Below are 21,599 nucleotides of genomic sequence, written 5' to 3' on the forward strand. Positions count from 1 at the left end.
GTATTATAAACTATATACTATCAAACTATAGTAACTACTAAGTTCTAATTAGTTTATAACTTTATAACTTTATATATAACTATATATTATATACGTAAACAATGTTAGGTATATATAACATTATAGAGTAATTAATAAATAATAATAGACTTAGTGTATAGAGTTTATTGTTTAGAAATTAAAATTGTATGCTTAATTGGGTTTTAAGTTTTAACTTTTAATTATAGTGTACAGGATATTTAATAGAGTTTAGTGTATTTAACTTTTAAGTTTTTAAGTTTAGGATATAAGGTAAAGTGTATAGACTATAGAGAATATAATATATAAGGTATAACTAAAATTATATATTAAAATTTTATTATATAATTAGTTTATACTTAATACTATATAGTATATACTATATAGAGTTATAAATTATATACTCTATAAAGTTAGTAAAGTTATATAAACTATATGGTATTATAAACTATATACTATATAAACTATAAACTATAAACTATATGAACTATTTACTAAACATATTAATGTAATAATAATACATATAAATATATATAACCATATACTAACCATATTAAATTATTAATGTAATAATATTACATATATATAACTAAATTTCGGTAATTGTTTCGGATTTTTCGGTACATATTTCGGTTTTTTCGGTAATAATCGATTCGGTTGCTTTCGGTCATAATTTTCGGTAATCGGTCGGTTTACCAACTTTTTTCGGTTTTTACCAAAACCAAACCAACTTTTTCGGTAATTTTTTGGTTTCGGATTTTTGATTTTCGGCTTGTTAAAATCGATTTACCAAACCAAAAAATTTCGATCGGTAGTCGGTCAGTTCGGTAAATACCAAACCAATGGGCAGCCCTAATCTAAATGGATATGATAGTTGGGATTCAAATTCTGAATGTTCTTTCGAAAATTTGGGACTCCCTCAAAGTGAAGAAGTAATACTTCTAATTTAGAAAGAGTTGCTAATGCAAGTGCTATCAGTAATTTGTAAGTATTCCGCTTGTCCACGTTGTGAAGTCTGAACCTAATCTGCCATGTTGTTCCTTGGTATGTGCTATTATCTTTGTTCAAGAATGGACGAGTCCACATGTGTATCACTAGCTGTACGTTGGAACGACACCCCATGCAGTTCTAATGACAATGTATCTTGTTTGGTTCTTTCTTTTCTTAAGTTTTTTATTCTGATCCCAATAGGATCTTTTCTTTTCTACATTATTTTCCACATAACATAGAATCCAAATCCTTTCTTAATTAATAGTCTTGGATCCACTCCGTTAATTAACTCTTTCATCGATCCTTTTCGAATTGTTATATATATATATATATATATATATATGTTTTAAGTTCATTAGAACAAATCAAACATAATCAGTTCCTTCTTTTCTAATTAAAAAAAAAAAAAAAAATCCAACATAATCCAACTTTAAATATTAAAACAACCGAATAAAGGGAAAATTTTAGTTATGGCCCATGAATTTTGACCCTTATTTCTCTTTGGTCCTTAATTTGTTTAGTTCCAAATCAATCCCTAAACTTTACTTTTGTGTCAAAGCCTGGCCTAAAAATTATATATAGACTGAGGCTATGCAGACCACCCTTAACTGCTGAGTTGACCACCTTAACATATTTTTTCTAACTTTTTTTTTTCTATTTTACCCTTTATTGCAAAAACATGATAAAATCATCCAAATCCATTCAGTGATCATCTACCGAAACATCCATCAATGTTCGGCAGATAAGTGTCGAATAAATACAAATATTTCGACAGATAACTGTCGAATGCCTTTTTCATTTCCATTTGGTAGTTATCCACCAAATAATCCACCAATGTTCAACAGATAACTGTCGAATAACCATAAATATTTCGGTAGATAACTGTCGAATGATCCGACGAACAAAATTAAAATTTTTTGTTTTAAAGGTAAAGTTGGAATTTTGAAATAGGGTGGTCAACTCAGTAATTTAGGGTGGTCGAAATAGCCCTGGCCTTATATATAAAATGTAGAGGAATTGCGGAAAGAGTAAAAGGCCGGCCGGAGAGGATGCTCTAGGATCCTCTTAATTTTCTCTTTCATCCTAAATTTATTTCTTTCCTTTTTATGTTAATTAAGTTCATTAAAACAAATCCAACAATAAGCTAGTAACCTTTAAATTATTAAACCAACATAAAATCTCATAGCTTCATATTCATGAGTCTACATATTTTGTATACTTATATCTGAAACTCGATCAGTTCTTTAAATTTTCATTAATTATCTTTGGAAAATGTCTAGTGCCAAACTATTTGTTCTCAGTTTTTGTTTTCCAACTTAATTATATGATATCAATTTATTTAACATAACTTTTTTGTTACATTGGAGTTAATCTAACTCTGGACCTAGCCTAATCATAACTCTTACCTCATCCACTTTCAACACTCGAGCTAACCCCAAGGCCTTTTATTTGACAGAACTTATCTGTTCATTTCTTAGTTTTTTATGTTTTTAAATTGAATCCAATATATATAATGTGAGTACAACACGGTACCTAAGTTGAAAAAAGAAAGTTGGGAAAAAAATTAACCATGCACTAATCTAGAGAGCTGCAAGTTTGGCAGGTCCAATTAATATTATCTGTAGGATGTTGACTTGGGACTGTACGTTAATGATTTGATCATGTAAATGTAAGTGTTCCTCATAATAATTTTTTCCTCACGGTTGCTTTTAAGCTGTACTGTTGTAATTATAATGTGATTATAAACCTACCTCAGTACAGATGATCAAGTGCAAGGTGGTGTATGCCAATTAATTAATGGCCATAAAATAAGCGATTTACAAACAAAAGAAGAAAACTAATTAAGCTAGGATCCAATTAATAATAAATGAATGATTTAATTTGTTTGATTTCTTATAATTACTAAGAAGTGAATCCAAGATTGTTGTGGTTAGAAGATGGTGGACCTTCTAAACGAATATAGTCATACATAATTCCCTGGAAAGGGCTGACACTCATTGCTCGAGATAGAAAAATGGTATTGTTTCCTTCCACCAGCTGAGCACCTGGAATGCTCACATTATACAGTCTATAGAGCCCATGGATTCCATGCCTTGCGATCGTGTTGTCGTTTCCAATCACTCCTGTAGAAAACAGAGGATTTTTCGCGTCTGGGTCGTTTATTCGAACCTTGAAAAGTTGAAAATTTTTAAATTATTAGAAGAGTGATAGTTAATTAAGTCTCAATGTTAATTTGTTGGAAAAGTTAGCTAGGGTTTTCTGATGATCAAGTTAGAAGTAATACTTGTAATTCAGAAACATGTGCTGTTGCAAGTGCTATTCGTAATTTGTAGGTAATGTTGCTCTTGTCCACATTGTCTAGTTTGAACCTAATCTGCCATGTTGATCCTTGGTATGTGCTATTATCTTTCTTCCTGGAGAGAAATCAAAAGCCTGATCAGTGCAAAACAGTTTAAGATCAAGGCTAACATGAAATGGGAACATGCAATTGAAATGTGATTAAAATATTAATTGCTATTAGCAGGAGGGAGATAATAACATGTTTTGCCACCATTTTCTGATACAAGAGTCACCAAAATTTTTCCCAAAATCTAGTCAATAAACGATACAACAGATGACATGAGAATGTATTATTTTTGAGAAATAAAGGATGAAATATGAAATAAGTCCCTATATGAATAAATGAAATATTATTACTCTTCTGGATAATATGTGTGTGTATATATATATAATTTTTCCAAAGATAAATTGTCTGACTTTCTATTTTAATTAAGTGAAATTATTAATTAAGTACGTACTGTATTTTTGATTAAGTGTATAAGTGAATAACATGATTTTCGATTAATTATTTTGTAAATATCATGCTAGAGCACTGTTTGACAGCATATTGCTTTTGGCAGGATTATATATAACTCTAATTTGCAAGCCAGTATATAGAAAATGATGAGTAATTAAGTGAACCTGGTAACTTGAGCGAAGAACCAATCTTTTCTATAATCGCTAACACCCACTGTGTAAACCAAGTCACTGTCTGGATATAATTCTGCATATCTTTCCCACAATCCATATTGCCTAAACCTGTAATCACAAAAAGAGACATCTAAATTTCATGACCTACAGTGTGTTTAATAGACCATAAAATCTTAGGAAAAACAAATTCTTAATGAGAAGAACAAACCTGTCAGGGTGATTGACATAGAGTTTGTTAATGTACTTTGGATTAGAATCAGGAATGTAAAATTCTGCTGCAGTTCGGTCTGGTATGCCTATTTCCCATAAAGTTGGGCCACTTCTTGGAGGATCATAAACAAGTGTACCCACATCAACATTGCCACCTGCAACTTAATTTATCTAAATATAATATCATCAATGACAACCTATATATTGTGGTTTTTATAGTTTAGGTCAAGTTTCATTAAAATTCTTATACTTTCAATTGTGTCAGTTTGTTTCCTTACCATTGCAATCCGAGGATGCATGCTTATAATTTCATTTATGTGGTTGACAAAAATAGCATATGATATAATGCGCAAAATTAAGCAAAGATATTTTAGATAGTGACAATAAAGCTAATTAATTCATCCGCAACACATGCTATAATATATAGCCAAACAAATTGATAGAATTATTAATATATCCTCGAATTCCAACCATATATTAATTAGGAAATAGGGGTAGAAACATTTTAGTGAGACTTGGTCCAAACTATAATTAAGGACCACAAATGTAATTCGGTGGAAAACAAATAAAAAGAAAATAAAGAGAAATTTTAGAACTAACCCATTTTTTACTTATATGATTTTTACTTCTTTTTTTTTTTATTTCTTTTATTAGAGTCTTAAAAATATATATAAACCTAGAGTGGCACCCGAATTTTCCTTGGGTACGTAGTGCTCTAACTTGCCTTGAATAATGTTCAAACTACCATATGAGTACTAATCAAGAGGTTTTGAGCATTATTTGAAAGGAGTTTGCACAACTCGATAATTATTTATTTAAGATTTTAAAAAATGGGTTAAATGTCTTAAAAGGGCTCAACAGTTCCTTAACCCAAATAGGCTTTAGTAGAAAAACAACCTTTTTAAAAAGAATTTAGAAAACTAACTTTGTTTTGGACTAATCGTGTCAAAATTTAGAAAAAAGATACGACATGTTATAGTCGAGATTAAATCGAGATATAGATTAAGATGATTATACAAGCTAGATCTAAATTGATTATATATATATATATATATCTCTTGATCGATCGACTTACATATCAACCTCATTTTAGTTCTTATAAGTCACAAATATGTTAACTTTCTAGTGAGTTTATGTAAAGGCATGTGTTATTTTATGAGGAAATCCTAACGTAAATTTCATTTAAAAAAGTAAAATATACCTGGAGTTACGGCAACTTGAGCATCATATTGGTAATCACCGATAAAACCAGGAACCCATGCATAAAGATTATAGGTCCCTGGACGTATGCCATTAACAGAGAAGTAGCCTTCATCGTCTGCTTTGGTCCAAAATTGGTAACCCTAGATATAAAAATATCATGCTAATTAGAATTGAGATATCATTCATATATAGTTAACATATTTGGGCATGCACATATGGTTCATGTATTAAATTAAGTAAAAAAAAAAAAGAAGAATAAAAAGTACCTTGCATTCTGTTTGCCATGATCCAACTTCTCCTGGAGCTGCCAACCCCACCAAAGTGCCATTGCCAGGTATGTCATCATCACTGATATACCAACGCAAGTGTAATTATTGAAATTTCACTCATATTTTTTTAAGAAATAATGGAGAAATTCTTAGGTGCTGATTGAATTCAAGAAAGAAGGTAAAAACAAAGAAGTTGCAGCGAAAAGAAAAGAGAGGAAGAAGAAAGAAGACTTGTTATTTCTTAGTTCTCTGAAAAAACACTTTGAAAAATTGAATGTTGATAATAATTAATGCTGAGAATTGAAGCAAAAAATTATTACCTGTTATGGACTAATATTCTGCCGCTAACATTACTTCGTTGATCCGAGAACAGAAAGTCCTTGGAAGCTGGAAATTCATATGGCCAGCTTTCAACTTCTATTTTCATCTGGAAAAAAAAAAAAAGTTACATATTTTTCAAATTAAGTTAACATCACCCATTAATCCATCAAATTTGTAACAAATATACATGATTTTCTTGAAAATACAGAGAAATAAAGTGTTTGGTTTTTTTATGTGAAACCTGGTGTTTAGCGTCCTCCCATAGCTGCTGATGCGGGCCATCTGATCCATTCACCAAAGAATTAACGTAGAAAAAAATTGGGCCAAACACTTTCTTCCAAGGCTCATTGGGCCCAAAATTTATTATCAAATCCGCTCCTGAGTAATGGGTGCTATGAAATATCTGATCATCATTCCATGCCAATATGACTATTGTTACGTGCAAATACGATTGTTCTATTATTTATAGTCATAACATATACATGTAAAATACGACTACTATATGGTGAGTGAATAATTAGGTGAGTGGGGAATTTCCTAATTTATATATATTATATCATCAAATCATTTACCTTAAATATTCGTGTAAAGTAGTCGTAAAAAATCTATAAAAAAATAAAACATATATACTCAGTACTCACAGCAAGTGTGGTTGGCCCAACATGTGAAGTTAGGCACTGTTTGAGGGGTCCACCAGACTTGAACTCTTGACTGGGAGTGATCTGCCAAAATCCCACGGGTGGGTCATTGGATATCCATCCATGCACCCGATTAGCTCTGTTCTCAATCGAATATTGATACTTATCATCTACCTACAAAATCAACCACACCAAATCCTCAACTAAACAATTCCTTCGAACAAAAAATCTTGAGCCAAACAAAAATAAAGGATCAACCGCATTAAACCCCGACTCAAACAACTTTATACTACAGCAGGAATAAAATATTTTTTTATCAGATAGTCAAACATGTTGTATTGTTAGATTGTTAATTAAATTATATTTTTTATTTGAATATATGATTCAAATTAAAAAATTTTACAAAATAGTATATCATATTTTTTATTTATAAACATGATCCATCAAGTGAATATAAAAAATTAAAAAGAACTCGATCTTTTGTTTTAATTATTCAACTTTGCAGGCGCCAAGTTGTTGTAAATGATAATAGCTAGCTAGGAAAAAATTAAGTATTTTTAGAAGGAATATATATATAGTAAGTAGTACTTCTCCTTTGAATTCTGGCTCCACGGGATTGACAAGTAAGACAGCTTCTGGGTATGCCAAGGGTTGCCCTCTTTCATCTGTCCGGTCATCAGGAAGGGGCATGTATCTTTGTCTGTTGTCTGCTATTGCCATGTAATGAAACCTAGCAAACATTAATTAAAAAAAAAATTAAAAACAATAACGAAAAGGTAGAGATTGGCTGGATCCTTTTATTCACTTGAAAATGCATCTTTATAATATAGTTATATACGTCCTAACAAATTAAAGTGACAATGAAACCTATATTTAGGACAGGATCGAGTATTGCTATATATATGTTATTAACTACATTACTCACTACATCTTGCACAGAAATGTGACTTTGGTAAGTTATTCCAAAATATTTCACATTTGTGAGAGATGTAGTAGTAGTGTGATTTACCTGATTATCCTAGTTTAGATGTCAATTGTGGTGAAACTTTATCCTAATCCCCAACTATATATTACTATCAGGCATATATGTAATTGTGTGTGTGTGTAGTTGGCCAAGACAAACCTTAACACACACACACAAACTACAGTCCAATAATTTGGTGCTAAATCACGAGACGGCATTTGTTTTCTTTGGAATATCAGTCATCACGAGAAAGTTAGCATCATCACCAGTTACGGACAATATTCTAACAATTTAGTCCACAATAATTCAATTTAGTTCAAAGAACCAAACAAGGACCTATCAGTGTATATATATATATATATATGGTAAGACTCAAATCACAAATTGAGCCAAAAAAAAAAAACTTAAAAATATGTATGATTTATTTATTTTATCTGGAAAAATATATATGATTTGATTATAATTAAAAGAGATAATGGGGGAGTGGCCAAAAAAAGAAAAGAGAAAATGGGGGAAAATAAATTACTTGTCTTTCCTCAGCTTAAACACGACCCTGGTGTTGGTCAAATTGAAAGCAGGCCATTCCTTTAGGTGTTCATAAATGCCGTAAGTGTAGAACCCTGACGAGTTACGAAGCATTACAAACCTTGAAAATTCACATTATCAATGTCATTATTATTTTAATTATAAATTAATTCACAAATATTTGATAAAATAGTATCACGATTTTTTTTTTTCCTTAAAAATTACCTTTTGTCTATGTTTAAGGGAACAACTTTGCCCTCTAGAGAGGGATCCCACATTCTAGTGAATGAAAGCTCTATCTGGTCCTCAGTTTCCACTATTACCTTAAAATCGGTTCCTTCAAGCCTGAAAATTAATAGTGCAAAGCATATCCATCATGGTTCAATTTTTACCATGAAAATATTAACATATAACTAATACCAGTGAATATAAAAATTGAACGTATTCTCGATCTGTACAAATTTATAATATATATTAAGAGATTTTTTGCCCAAAAAATTAAGAGATTTTAGTTGTTAAGTTGTATTGACTAAAATAAGATTTTGTTTACTATTTTCAACCAAAACAAAAAAAGAAGAGAGAAGATAGAAATGTAACGTACCTATCAAATGCGCCCTTTTTTCTTGTAATTTCTGGGGCACTCCAAACCAGGTCCCAGTACCTACAATATAGTTATTCATACGCATGCATATACATAAATTTGACCAAAAAAATCAAATTAATTAGCAATAATATGTTTTCAACTGCATAATTCAAACATAAATGGCTGCTATAATATACCTTTAATTGTCTGATACTTGCATTATATATATGGAAATAAAAGTAACATTTTCGTCAACATGTTTTCAACTATATAAATTTTTTTTTTTTTGCTGAAACAACTATATATAAGTTAATTCTTTTCTTTTGGAACGTACCATATATTATTAATGGATATGGATTCTCCATGGTCCATATAAAGAAACTTTTATTTGAAAAAAGAAATAAATAAAACGGTATGTATGAAATTAATGCATGAATTAAGTATAGAAAGAATATATATAAGCCGTACCCCCTGTTGTCTTCTTCATTAAGAACTTCAAGCAAATTGTCAACGCTATCATATTCTATTCCGGTGACCATCCCCCCCGGTTTTGATATCGTGACTTGGAGAACCCCATTATCCATCACCACCTGCCCAAATTAAAAAAAAAAAAAAAAATCAAAACTAGTTTTTTTTTTTTATGTTTTTCTTTTCCGCCAAAAAAAAAAACTGGGTTTCTTTCTAACTTTCTACAATCAGAATAAGCAGAGTCGATAAATTCAAATATATATGTGAAATATTTACAGAACCATGCACCAGAAACGATGCCGTAGTACGTAATTACTTACATGTTGATCACGGATATGCAACTGCAGGGCTTTGGTATCTTCTTCTTGGATGAAAATATTTGCATCCAGAAATATTGAGTGAGTACTGAAAACGAAGAGAACCGTAGTACACAACTTTACCAAAAGCCATGTAAATTTGGAAACCAAGAAAACGTTGCTGATTGGTCCTTCGGTTCTGCGCCTTGATCTGACATAAAAGGTCGACATGTGAATGTTTGGCCACAATCCGTGAACAAGAAACAAAGGCTTGTAATTATAATATTGTATATATTCTGTTGCTTTCACTTTTTTCTTCTGTGATTTCTTTACTTTGTCGCTACTACTGTTTGTGTTTGGTGAACCAGACGAGTATGCACCAGTTGCTTGTGAAGAAACCTATCAATGGGTGCATATATTAACAATATATATATTGAACATTCGGATTGGGTGGATTGTCTGCGTTCCATTAATATATATATTCACAAAGATGGATTTATTTTATATTTGCTAAATTGCATTTTTTGTCCCTATATTTCAATCATTTCCTACTTTTGTCGATCTCGTAGTTTTTGTTTTGATAATTTTAATCATATACTTTTATAATGATTACAATCAAGTTCAAAATGTTAACCTCGTATATTTTGAAGACAAAACTCTGAGGTTATGACATGTGCGTTACTCATTTCAAATTGTACTTAATGAAATTTCAAGTTATGTTTTGACGTTTCTTAACACATAATCAAGAGTTTCTCAATTCTTTCCTTATGGCATCTGTAGTCGTTCCTTAAGACATCCTAAGTCGTTTCTTAAGAATTTTAGTTTGTAACTTGAGGGATTTTAAATTTTTATACCTTTGGTGCATTACAAACTGTACTTAGTGACATTTCAAATCATGTTTTGATGGTTCTCAAGTCGTTCCTTATGTACTATTTGAAATGCATTAAGCGTATAAATATTTAAAATCCTTCGAGTTACGAACTAAAATTCTCAAGAAATAACTTGAGATGCCCTAAGAAACGACTTTATATGCCCTAAGGAACGACTTAAAAAACTCTAGGGCATGACTTGGAATGTCATTAGATACAATCTGAAATGCACCAAGGGTTTAAACATTTAAAATCCCCTAAGTTACGAATTGAAAATCTCAAGGAAAAACTTGAGATGCCCTAAGGAACGACTTAAAAAATTTTAGGGTATCACTTGAGAACCGTCAAAAAAAGAATTCTTATATTACTAGACACATTTTGAAATGCACATAGGATATAAACATTTGTAATTTCTCAAATTACGAATTTAAATTCTCAAGTAATGACTTGAGATGCCCTAAGAAACGACTTCAAATGCCCTATGAAACGACTTTAGAAACGCTAGTGTATGACTTGAAAAACGTAAAAACATGACTTGAAATGTCACTAAGTACAATTTGTAATGCATCAAGAGTATAATCATTTAAAATTTCTCGAGTGACGAACTAAAATTCTTAAGAAACGACTACAGATGCTTTAAGAAACGACTACAGATGCCCTAAGGAACGATTTGAGAAACTCTTTGATATGTCTTAGGAAACGTCAAAATATGACTTGAAATGTTACTAGGTACAATTTGAAATGCATCAAGGAGATAAAAATTAAAAATCCCTAGAATTAGGAAATAAAATACTCAAGAAACGACTTGGGATGCCTTAATGAACGACTTCAGATGCCCTAAAAAACACTTGAGAAACTCTTGGATATGTCTTAGGAAACGTCAAAACATGACTTGAAATGTCACTAGGTACAATTTGAAATGCACAAAGGAGATAAAAATTTAAATCCTTCGAGTTAAGAAATAAAATTATCAAGGAACGACTTGGGATGCCTTAAGAAACAACTTTAGAGGCCCTAAGGAACGACTTGAAAAACTGTAGGGTATGACTTCGGAACCTTCAAAACATGACTTTGAATGTCATTAGGTACAATTTGAAATGCGCCAAATGTATATACATTTAAAATCCCTTAAGTTCCGAACTAAAAATCTCAAGAAACGACTTCGGATGCCTAAAGGAATGACTTCAGAAATTCTAGGGTATGATTTGGGAACCGTCAAAACATGATTTGGATTGTCACAAGGTACAATTTGAAATTCTTTTAGGGTATAAACATTTAAAATCTCTCGAATTACGAATTAAAATTTTCAAGGAGCGACTTCAGATGTCTTAAGGAACAACTTGAGAAACTCTAAGGTATGACTTGAGAAACTTCAAAACATGACTTGGAATGTTAATAGGTACAATTTAAAATGAATCAAGAGGCTAAACATTTAAAATCTCTCGAGTTACGAAATGAAATTCTTAATGAATGACTTGAGAAACTCTAGGGTATGACTTTGGAAATGTCAACATGACTTGGAATGTCACTAGGTACAATTTGAAATGCACTAAGGGTATAAATATTTAAAATCCCTCGAGTTACGAACTGAAAGTTGCACCGAACGACTTGGGATGCCCTAAGTAACGACTTCAGACGCCCTAAGGAAATACTTGCGATACTCTTGGGTATGACTTGAGAACCGTCAAAACATGACTTGAAATGTCACTAGGTACAATTTGAAATTCACCTAGGGTATAAATATTTAAAATCGCTCGAGTTACGAACTGAAATTCTCAAGGAACGACTTGAAATGCCCTAGGGAACGACTTCCAATGCCCTAAGGAATGACTTGATAAACTTTAGAATATGATTTGGGAAATGTCAAAACATGACTTGAAATGTCACTAGGTACAATTTTGAAATGCACCAAGGGTGTAAATATTTAAAATTCTTCGAGTTACGAACTAAATATCTCAAAGAACGACTTGGGATACCCTAAAGAACGACTGAAGATGTTCTAATAAACTACTTAAGAAACTCTAGGATATGACTTGAGAAACGTCAAAACATGACTTGAAATCAAACGATTTGAGACGTTCTAGGGAACGACTTCAGACGCCCTAAGAAAATACTTGTAAAATGCAAAATGCACAAGAGAAAAATGCCCAAAATGTTAATACACAAGAATAACACGTGTGTGGCACATCGAATATATATTTTTAAAATAGATAAGTTTAACGTTTTGAGCTTGATTGCAATAGTTATGAAAGTACATGACTAAAATTGTTAAATTGAAACTCCAAGATGAAATTAAAAAATCACAGAAACTACCTAAGTCAAAAATGTCATTTGGTGTTTTATAATTTATACTATCGGAAAATACTAACACCCAGAGCATTATGATCCATTTGGAACAATGGTATGCATTTTCAAGGAAACATGATGTTGGCTGCGAAAATATTGACTAGATAAAGAAACTTATAAATCAATTTGAGACAAAGTATGGTGCGCACTTAGTTCATTACTTTAAAATTATATTTTCCCCACTGCTTTGGTGCGATTATTTGGCGACGTCCTACAGTGAGTGGATGAAAATAAGTTTTCTTGACTATATTTCACAGTAATTAATGTGATAAAACAATGGAGAGAAAGATGGGCTTAAGAAGTAGGAAATTAATCTTCTACAAATGGAAAATAATTGAAATAATTTTTCTCTATGTCCGTAAAATAGCCTTGGTCATTACTTGGGTCAGTTTCATAGTCGTACTTTAATATGATCAGATTAGATTTAATTGTAGTATGAAGAGTGCTAGAGTGTCTTAATGCTATTTAAATGACATGAATTACCATGCCAATAAAAATACTTACCACATCAAATATAACCTTTTGTTTAAGCCGAAAATATCCAAGGCTTATTTTCATGGACCAGGCCCAAAAGGGCACCACAAAGCCCAACCGGGCTAGGCTCTAATACAATCTGGACGGATATAGCACAATTAAGAGAGTGTCTCATAATATTAGTCAACCCTAGCCTGGAATAAGGGATTGCCCGATCAAGTTTACTTATACAATTTATTATTGGATGGTTTACTCTTAATTAACCTATAAATTAGAAAATTGATCACTAAATTAGATTAGAGTGCCAAACTGGAAAACAGCCAATTAATAAAACCAGTTAGCTTAGCCCACTCTAATCGATCGTAAATGATAAACACAAGCAAACAAAATGATAAAGGCTGATAAAGGCATGTTTGACAAATGTTTAGCTGCATGGCCATGTTGAATTAAGCGTGTCAATAGGACCATTGAGCTATTAATTACATAAATTTGATACTCCTTGCATGTCTGTATTGCACATCCTCTAAAAGTACTGATAGAACAAACTAGAAAGACTCAGAAACTAAAGCACAGTACTGAGAGACCCAGAAATCGAACACCCAATTCCACGTACTCATCTCTGAGTACTCCACAAACTTGAAAGAACAACAGCTAGCCATGGATTACTTTCAGTACCTCTCATCTGATCTTGTATCTGCTGTGGCAATCACATTGGCCCTTTCAATACTTGTCTATTATTCTCTGTTATCAAATTCAAAAGGCTCAGTGGCCAAAAAATTACCACCGCAAGCCGGCGGAGCATGGCCGATAATCGGCCACCTCCACTTGTTCGCAGGCGCATCAGAACCATTCCAAACGGTTTTGGGCAAAATGGCAGACAAGTACGGACCAATCTTCAGTGTAAAGATGGGAGTGCATAGAGCTCTGGTTGTGAGCAGCTCCGAAATGGCCAAAGAGTGTTTCACCACCAACGACAGAGTCTTCGCCAGCCGCCCAAAATCTCTGGCCGCGGAGATCTTGGGCTACAACTACGCCTACTTCTTCTTCAGTCCGTACGGCCACTACTTGAGCGAGATACGAAAGATGGTTGCCCTAAAGGTCCTATCCAACCAACGCATCGAGATGCTCAAGCACACTCGTGAGTTCGAAGTGAAAGCGTCGATAAAAGCAATATACCAACGTTGTGTGCACAAGGGTAACCATGATAAGGTGTTGGTGGAGATGAAGGACTGGTTTGGGGCCATAAACCAAAACGTTGTGTTTAGGATGATTGTGGGGAAGCGATTTTTGGAAGCTACGAATTTCGCCGACTCCGATGGAAATCATTATCGCCTTGGGATGGAGCCTTTGAGTGATTTTCTGAGGTTGGCGGGGTCGTTGGTGGTGGCGGATGCGGTTCCGGTGTTGCGGTGGTTGGACTTGGGTGGCCATGAGAGGGCGATGAGGAAGATAGCCAAGGAGGTGGATCGTGTGCTTCAAGAATGGCTTCAACAGCATAAGCAGAAGAGGATCAAAGAGAACAAGGGTAATGAGGAAGGGGACTTCATGGATGCTATGATTTCCATTCTTGAGAGTGATGATCAAGTTTCCAAGATTTATGATGCTGATACTATCATCAAAGCTACCTGCCTGGTATGTTCACATTTTCTCTAAATGCTACTAAAATACGTTTGCTTTTAATAAAAACAACATCACTTGTCGAATAATAATAGCATGGGGTTTTGATTGTCATTTCCATCTCACAAGGCGCGCTTTTACTAGTTGCATATCAGTCTAAGACTCTAAGCATCTATACCCCATGGATTTTAATTTGGTACTTGTTTTGCAGACTCTTCTCTTAGCAAGTGTACACTCGACCGCAGGAGTATTGACGTGGGCTCTGGCTTTACTTCTCAACAACCGTGAAGCCCTAAAGAAGGCCCAACAAGAATTGGACCAACAAATTGGCAGACAGAGGCAAGTGAAGGAATCAGACACCGAGAACTTGGTCTATATCCAAGCCATTATCAAAGAAACTATGCGTTTATACCACCCCGGACCACTCTCATTGCCCCATGAGTCCATAGAAGACTGCATTGTAGGTGGCTACCATGTCCCAGCCGGCACACGCCTATTGGTTAACCTTTCAAAGATTCATCGAGATCCAAAGGTGTGGTCAGACCCAAATGAGTTTCAACCCGAACGCTTTCTCACAACCCACAAGAGCCTTGACGTTAAAGGTCAAGATTTTGAGTTGCTACCATTTGGCAGTGGCAGAAGAATGTGTCCTGGAGTGTCACTTGCCCTTAAACTTGCGCATTTCACACTCGCTTCTTTGCTTCACGGGTTTGAAATTGCAACCCCAAGGGATGAGCCAATTGACATGCGTGGAGCAGCGGGACAACCCAACCGTAAAGCCACTCCGCTTCAAGTGCTTGTCACTCCACGCCTTCCTGCTCAACTCTATGAATAATATGCCAAATAAGGCAAACTGCTATATGGGTTGTTATGTAAGATTGAAGTTATAGTTGTTTGACGCTATATTCATCACTAGTCACGCAAGTTCTTTGGATTTGTGTGATGGATGACTAGCTTGGTTTGATTATATATCGTATGTTTAATTGGAACAATAGTAATTAAACATCATTGTGAAAAGCAAATCTTTAATTAGGTTTAAACCGTGAGCTAGATATTCAAGTGGAAACATGATTTGAGCAATAGATTCAAATATCAAGCCTGTGGATGAAAGAGTTTACGCCTTTAATTAGGAGGCATAAATCAAGCATGCCCTTCCTTAATTAGGTTCAATCAAGCATCTTTTTGTAAAAGGCAAAGATCAGAAGTACATTTCTAGTCCCCCTACCTAATCAGCTAGCATATATATATGGCTTTATTAGACACTCAGTACGTTCATCCAACATGGGACTAGTCTTCAAGAGACTCTTCTTACCTGGGAGTTCGCTTTTCGGTGTTCATATACATGGACAAATGGTCTCTCTTTGTGACCCTGTTAAGGGAACCTATACTTAATTACTTAGTGGCTCTCAAACCATATTGAATATTCATTCTAAAGCGCTTAAGCTATTAGATAAAGACCGAATAAATATTTATTACTTTATTACTTCGATCAACCTAAGTGCATCCAATATTGTGGGCTAATGCTTAACACCCGATCACTACAATATTTTTTCTCGAATATGGAATATTGATAGTTTTCTTTTACAAAATAACAATCATATCGATCAACTCAGTCGTGAATATAGGAGGGTTTGCTTGATCCTATAAAGATATGTAATGTACCACATAAATGAGTAATTATTTTGGGTGCCAAACTGGCAATAACACCAGTTAGCCAGCCCACTCTAAGCGTAAATGATATACACAAGCAAATTAAATATAATATATATAATATACAAAAATGCTCTAAAATTAACTTGTTAGTAAGTTAATACAAAACTAACTACTATGTTGGGTCCACTGCACAATGTAATCTTAAAATCCGAACCATCTATTTTGTAGGTCCTACTTCAAAGATCATCTATGTAAAAAATCTCTAAAATCGGAAATCATTTAGTCATTTAATTTTAACAACAACTATTTATATGCTTTTATCGAAAACACTGATCGTCTATTTATTTGATTTGAATTAGATAACTACATAATTTCCGATTTAGTTAATTTTTTGCAATGATGATCTTTGAAGTATGACCTAAATAATTGACGGTTTGGATTATGATATTAGTTATGTGGTGATCCTAAAAGCATGGTTAGCTTCGTATTAATTTACTAACCAGTTAATTTTAGAGCATTCCTCCATATATATATATATATATATTTTGTCAAGAAATACTTCATTAAAATAGCCAGCGACATGGACGGATGACATATAGAGCGCTAGATGGGCTTTAATATTGTGGCTAGCCCATCCCAATTTTTTTTTTCTATTTGAGTATGTTACAAAAAACTAAGCCCAGCCCACCCTGATTAAAATAAAAAATAAAAACAAAACGACACCAACGTTCTCTCCCGGTCTCTGGTCGCTCGCTCTGTCCCAACTCTCAATCAGTCTCACCACTCACCAGCCATCAAATCATCTCCTTCAATCTTTATTTTCGGCATGGGCAGGTATTTCTCTTGAATCTCTTCTATTTTATTTTTTTTTGTTCCTAAGTTAAATTTTAGTTTAAATGTTTGGGGATGAATTTAGTTATTTAGGGATTAAATTTGAGTATTTAGGTTAGGTTTAAATGTGAGAACTGAGAACCCTAATTGAATTTAGGGATTAAATTTAGGATTTTTTTTTTATTTTGTTGGATTTTATGCCCAAATTAAAGGAAATAAAATTTTTTAGGCATGTTTGACAGATGTTTAGCTGCATGCTCACATGATATTTGCGTGTCAGCATCAATTATAATTCATGGATGCATGTGGAGGTCGGTCAGTATTGGAAAGAGCGCACGCATCTGGCGGAGATTGCAGTTGAAGCATGCACTACGCACTACAAAACAGAGCTGATGAAAACATCTAAAACTGCTGAGAAAAAACTACGAACTCCTCAATTATTAACCGAGCTAGAGACCCAGCAATTAAGCACCCAATTCCACATACTTGAATGTTCAACTGCTAGCCATGGATTACCTTCGGTACCTCTCTTCACCTGATCTGGTACGTGTTGTGTCAATCACATTGGCCTTTTCACTATTTCTCTATTACTCTCTGTTATGGTCCCCCGCCAGAAAATTACCGCCACAAGCCCGCGGAGCATGGCTGATAATTGGCCACCTCCGCTTGCTAGTGGGTTCTGAACCAGCCCATTTAGTATTGGCCAAAATGGCGGACAAGTACGGACCATTCTTCACTGTGAAGATGGGAGTGCATAGAGCTGTTGTTGTGAGCAGCTCTGAATTAGCCAAAGAGTGTTTGAAGAACAACGACAAAGTCTTCGCCAGCCGTCCAAAATGTCTAGCCGCCGAGATCATGGGCTACAACTACGCCTTCTTCTCCACCAGCCCTGACGGCCTCTATTTTCGCCAAATGCGCAAGATAGTGATGCTAAAGGTCCTGTCCAACCAACACATTGAGACGCTCAAACACATTCGAGAATCAGAAGTGAAGGCATCGATAAAACAAGTATATGAGCGTTGCTGCATGCACAAGAGTAACAACAATATAGTGTTGGTGGACATGAAAGAATGGTTTGGGGTCGTAAACAACAATGTTACGTTTAGAATGATTATAGGGAAACGATATTCGGAAGCTATGGATAATCACTCAAGGGAGATTTTGAGGGAATATCAGATATTGCGTGGGACTTTGGTGGTGTCGGACTGGATTCCGATGTTGAGGTGGTTGGACTTGGGTGGGCATGAGAAGGCCATGAAGAAGGTAACAAAGGAGATGGATCATATGGTTGAAGGATGGCTACAAGAGCATAAGCACAAGAGGAACAACATCTATGGCCAAGTGAAGGGTGATAATGATGAGCATGACTTCATGGATGCCATGCTTGACATTCTGGATACTACTCAACTTACTTCGACTTATGATGGTGATACTATTATTAAAGCTACCACTCTGGTACGAATCCAATACTCTTTTACTCATACACTCTTAAATTTGTAATACACCACTAGAATTAAAAATTAAGTAAATACTAGTAAAGAAAAATCCAATTGAAGATTTGAATCCTCTATTTGAAACCCAAATTTTCTCACTTGACACATTTATTTGCAATGCATTTAATTTGTTGCCTTCTTTGTTTTGCAGGTTCTTCTCTTAGCAAGCATAGCCACGACTGCAGAGATAATGACATGGGCTTTGGCTTCAATTCTCAACAAGCGTGAAGCCCTAAAGAAGGCCCAGCAAGAGTTAGACCAAAACATTGGTAGACAGAGGCAAGTGAATGAGTCAGACACTGAGAACTTGGTCTATATCCAAGCCATTATCAAAGAAACTCTGCGTTTATACAATGGCACACCATTCCCATTGCCTCATGAGTCCACAGAAGACTGCATTGTAGGTGGCTACCATATCCCTGCAGGAACTCGCCTCTTGGTTAACCTTTTAAAGATTCATCGAGATCCAAAAGAGCGCTTTCTCACAACCCACAAGAGCGTTGACGTTAAAGGTCAAGATTTCGAGTTGCTACCATTTGGCACTGGCAGAAGAATGTGTCCTGGAATGTCACTTAGCCTCAAATTTTTACATTTTACACTCGCATCTTTGCTTCACGGGTTTTGATATTACCACCCCAGCAGATGATCCAGTTGACATGAGTGAGGAAGTGATACTATCCAACAGTAAAGCCACCCCACTTGAAGTGCTTCTCACTCCACGCCTTCCTGCTCAACTTTATGAGTAACATACCAAATAAGGCAAACTGCTATGTTCTGCTCTCAGATAGAGGGGTATAGTTGTTTGATGTTGAATCAAATGTTTGCCAGATCTTTGAATTTGTGAAATGGGTGACTAGCGGTACTTAAATAAATGTTTGCCATTGAATAATGGGACCTTTTTAATCTGGATTCCTTTCACTTTCCATTTTTCAATTAAAATTATATGGCTTTTAACTTTTTATTCCATTCTAATCTTTAAATTATCCTGCTATGTTGGATTTTCTTGGTGATTCTTCGATCTTTGTGATTCTCTTTTCTTTTCTTGCAAACACTTTGGATCTTTCACTTTAAAGATTATTTCTTGCAAATTCTCAACTTGTTGCCCTAAATTCGGGTTCGTCTGCATCATCTTCTTCTTCTTCTCCAATCTTCTCTGTTCAGTCTCAACCTCCTATATATGTTTCTTCTTTCCAATATTTGCAATTTAATCTCTGTTCACTTATATGACTATAACTACATACCATGGTTGTTTCAAATGGAATATATACTGCGTGCTCATGGTCTTCTAGGGTTTGTGGATGGCTCAATACCCTGTCCTCCCAATATGTTGCTAGCTCTCTGTTTGTTCTTAATGATGCATGCACATCTTGGATTTATACCGATATGTGATTTGGTAAATTTCAATTATACCAATAAGATCAATGATCAAACCCTATCGGGAATGGAATAAAAATTAAAAAATTGCTTAAAAAAGGAATTTACGGACGCCATACCACAGTCGAACACATGTACCAAAGTTAACCCATTTTATGGAAGCATTATTGGTAAACAGGCAATTCATGTCCTCTGTTTTCACGTGGTAAGTAGACAAATTAAATATTTGGCTTTATAATATGATGGCACGGAAAAGAACAATAATTTATAATTGACACACACAAGAAAAGCTGACATATGCATGAAATGAAATAAATGATATGATGTAAAATGTTTTTTATGAACAATATACACATGTATCATTACATATTTCCGGGCCCCCTTGTAAATCCTACTGTGATTTTGTTGATCCACATGTTAAATATGGATATCGTTTATAGTTGGTTCTTCTCAACAGTATTTAACATCAATTATTTGGAACTATATTCGAAATCATATTATTTCAAGTGCTTGAAGGAAAAATGAAGATAAGCTCATATTATTTTGCTTTGGTTGTATTTGTGGTTTTTTCGATCTTCTTCTTCTTTAATTTTCTTCTTCTTTGATCTTCATTTTCTTTGATTTTTCTTCATCATCAATCTTCAATCTTCTTCTTGTTCCTCCCATTTTTTTCTTTAATCTTCTTCTTTTTTTTTTCAACACCAAGCCCTTCATGATTGTTGGTTTTATTTTTCTTCTACATTTTTCTACCTAAGTAAGAGGTGATGAAACCATTGGTATATATACCTCAAAAGGAGGTTGGATTTGGGGGGATATGTATCTTCTTCTTGACCTGAGTGATAGGTATCTTCTTCTTTTTCTTCTTTTATTTTATGTACTTGAGTCCGAAGTATTGGTATTTGTATTTATATATTTTAGTGCTATATTTTGTATTTGATGGATTTGTTATATTTTTATTAAATTTTTTTTTTTACCCAAAATAGAGGCTTACTGTGTTCATTTTTTTTAATTTATATTATAGGTATATTATATGTAGATTGGGTGTTTAATTTTTTTTTGTATTTAAGTGTTTATATGTTAATGTGAATTGGTAACAAATGTTTTTGAATTAGATGCATGAATCATGAAATTTCATCGACATTCAAAATTAGAAGTAATAAATGGCTCAAATCATGGATTTTTAAATATTACTTAAATTGGAGCAATGACATCTTTTTTAAATATCCACAAATTCATGCCTAAACCATTATATAACGTAAAATAAAAAAAAAAAAAGCTGCACACACATTTACGTAACTATTGGGCTACTCTAAAGTGGAGTACTGAAAATGAAGATATATCTAAAGGACCCTAAAATAAATGATATAGAGATGTAAATTGTTTTTTATGAACAATATACACATGTATCATTACATATTTCCAGGCCCCCTTGTAAATCCTACTCTGATTTTGTTGATCCCACATGTTAAATATGGATATTGTTTAGT

General features: G+C 33.8%; 2 protein-coding genes and 1 pseudogene across 3 annotated transcripts; 2 read left to right on the plus strand and 1 right to left on the minus strand.

The window, feature by feature from the left end:
* Positions 1–2,861: 2,861 nt before the first annotated feature.
* On the minus strand, positions 2,862–9,686 carry LOC147285274 (uncharacterized). Its single transcript, XM_086242956.1, has 15 exons — positions 9,480–9,686; positions 9,160–9,281; positions 8,710–8,769; positions 8,334–8,453; positions 8,110–8,229; positions 7,208–7,349; positions 6,623–6,793; positions 6,223–6,384; positions 5,981–6,087; positions 5,658–5,739; positions 5,390–5,531; positions 4,187–4,343; positions 3,970–4,086; positions 3,293–3,422; positions 2,862–3,177 (listed from the first exon to the last, which is right to left on the minus strand). The coding sequence occupies exons 1-15, from the start codon at positions 9,684–9,686 to the stop codon at positions 2,911–2,913; spliced, it is 2,106 nt and encodes a 701-aa protein (XP_086099082.1). The 3' UTR covers positions 2,862–2,910.
* A 4,115-nt stretch (positions 9,687–13,801) lies between these two features.
* Positions 13,802–15,596, plus strand: LOC147285275 (cytochrome P450 CYP82D47-like). Its single transcript, XM_086245166.1, has 2 exons — positions 13,802–14,776; positions 14,973–15,596. Exons 1-2 carry the CDS (start codon positions 13,802–13,804, stop codon positions 15,594–15,596), a joined length of 1,599 nt encoding a protein of 532 aa, XP_086101292.1.
* Positions 15,597–17,381: 1,785 nt separating this feature from the next.
* Positions 17,382–19,663, plus strand: LOC147285276 (cytochrome P450 CYP82D47-like; annotated as a pseudogene). The gene is made up of 2 exons (XR_015122364.1): positions 17,382–18,700; positions 18,890–19,663. The product of XR_015122364.1 is annotated as a cytochrome P450 CYP82D47-like (transcript).
* Positions 19,664–21,599: the final 1,936 nt, after the last annotated feature.

Source organism: Dryas octopetala, chromosome 5 (genome assembly GCF_963921425.1).
Source record: "Dryas octopetala chromosome 5, drDryOcto1.1, whole genome shotgun sequence".
In the NCBI taxonomy this organism is placed as follows: Eukaryota; Viridiplantae; Streptophyta; class Magnoliopsida; order Rosales; family Rosaceae; genus Dryas; species Dryas octopetala.

Bases quoted from the DNA above. Each gene is read 5' to 3' on its own strand.
- LOC147285274 (XM_086242956.1), bottom strand. From the start codon at position 9,686: ATGTCGACCTTTTATGTCAGATCAAGGCGCAGAACCGAAGGACCAATC. The intron at 4,344-5,389 runs GTATATTTTACT...ATTAAGTTGCAG, and splicing joins TCAAGTTGCCGTAACTCCAG to GTGGCAATGTTGATGTGGGT. The intron at 3,423-3,969 runs GTTCACTTAATT...ATTTCTCTCCAG, and splicing joins TTCTTCGCTCAAGTTACCAG to GAAGAAAGATAATAGCACAT.
- LOC147285275 (XM_086245166.1), top strand. From the start codon at position 13,802: ATGGATTACTTTCAGTACCTCTCATCTGATCTTGTATCTGCTGTGGCA. The intron at 14,777-14,972 runs GTATGTTCACAT...CTTGTTTTGCAG, and splicing joins TCATCAAAGCTACCTGCCTG to ACTCTTCTCTTAGCAAGTGT.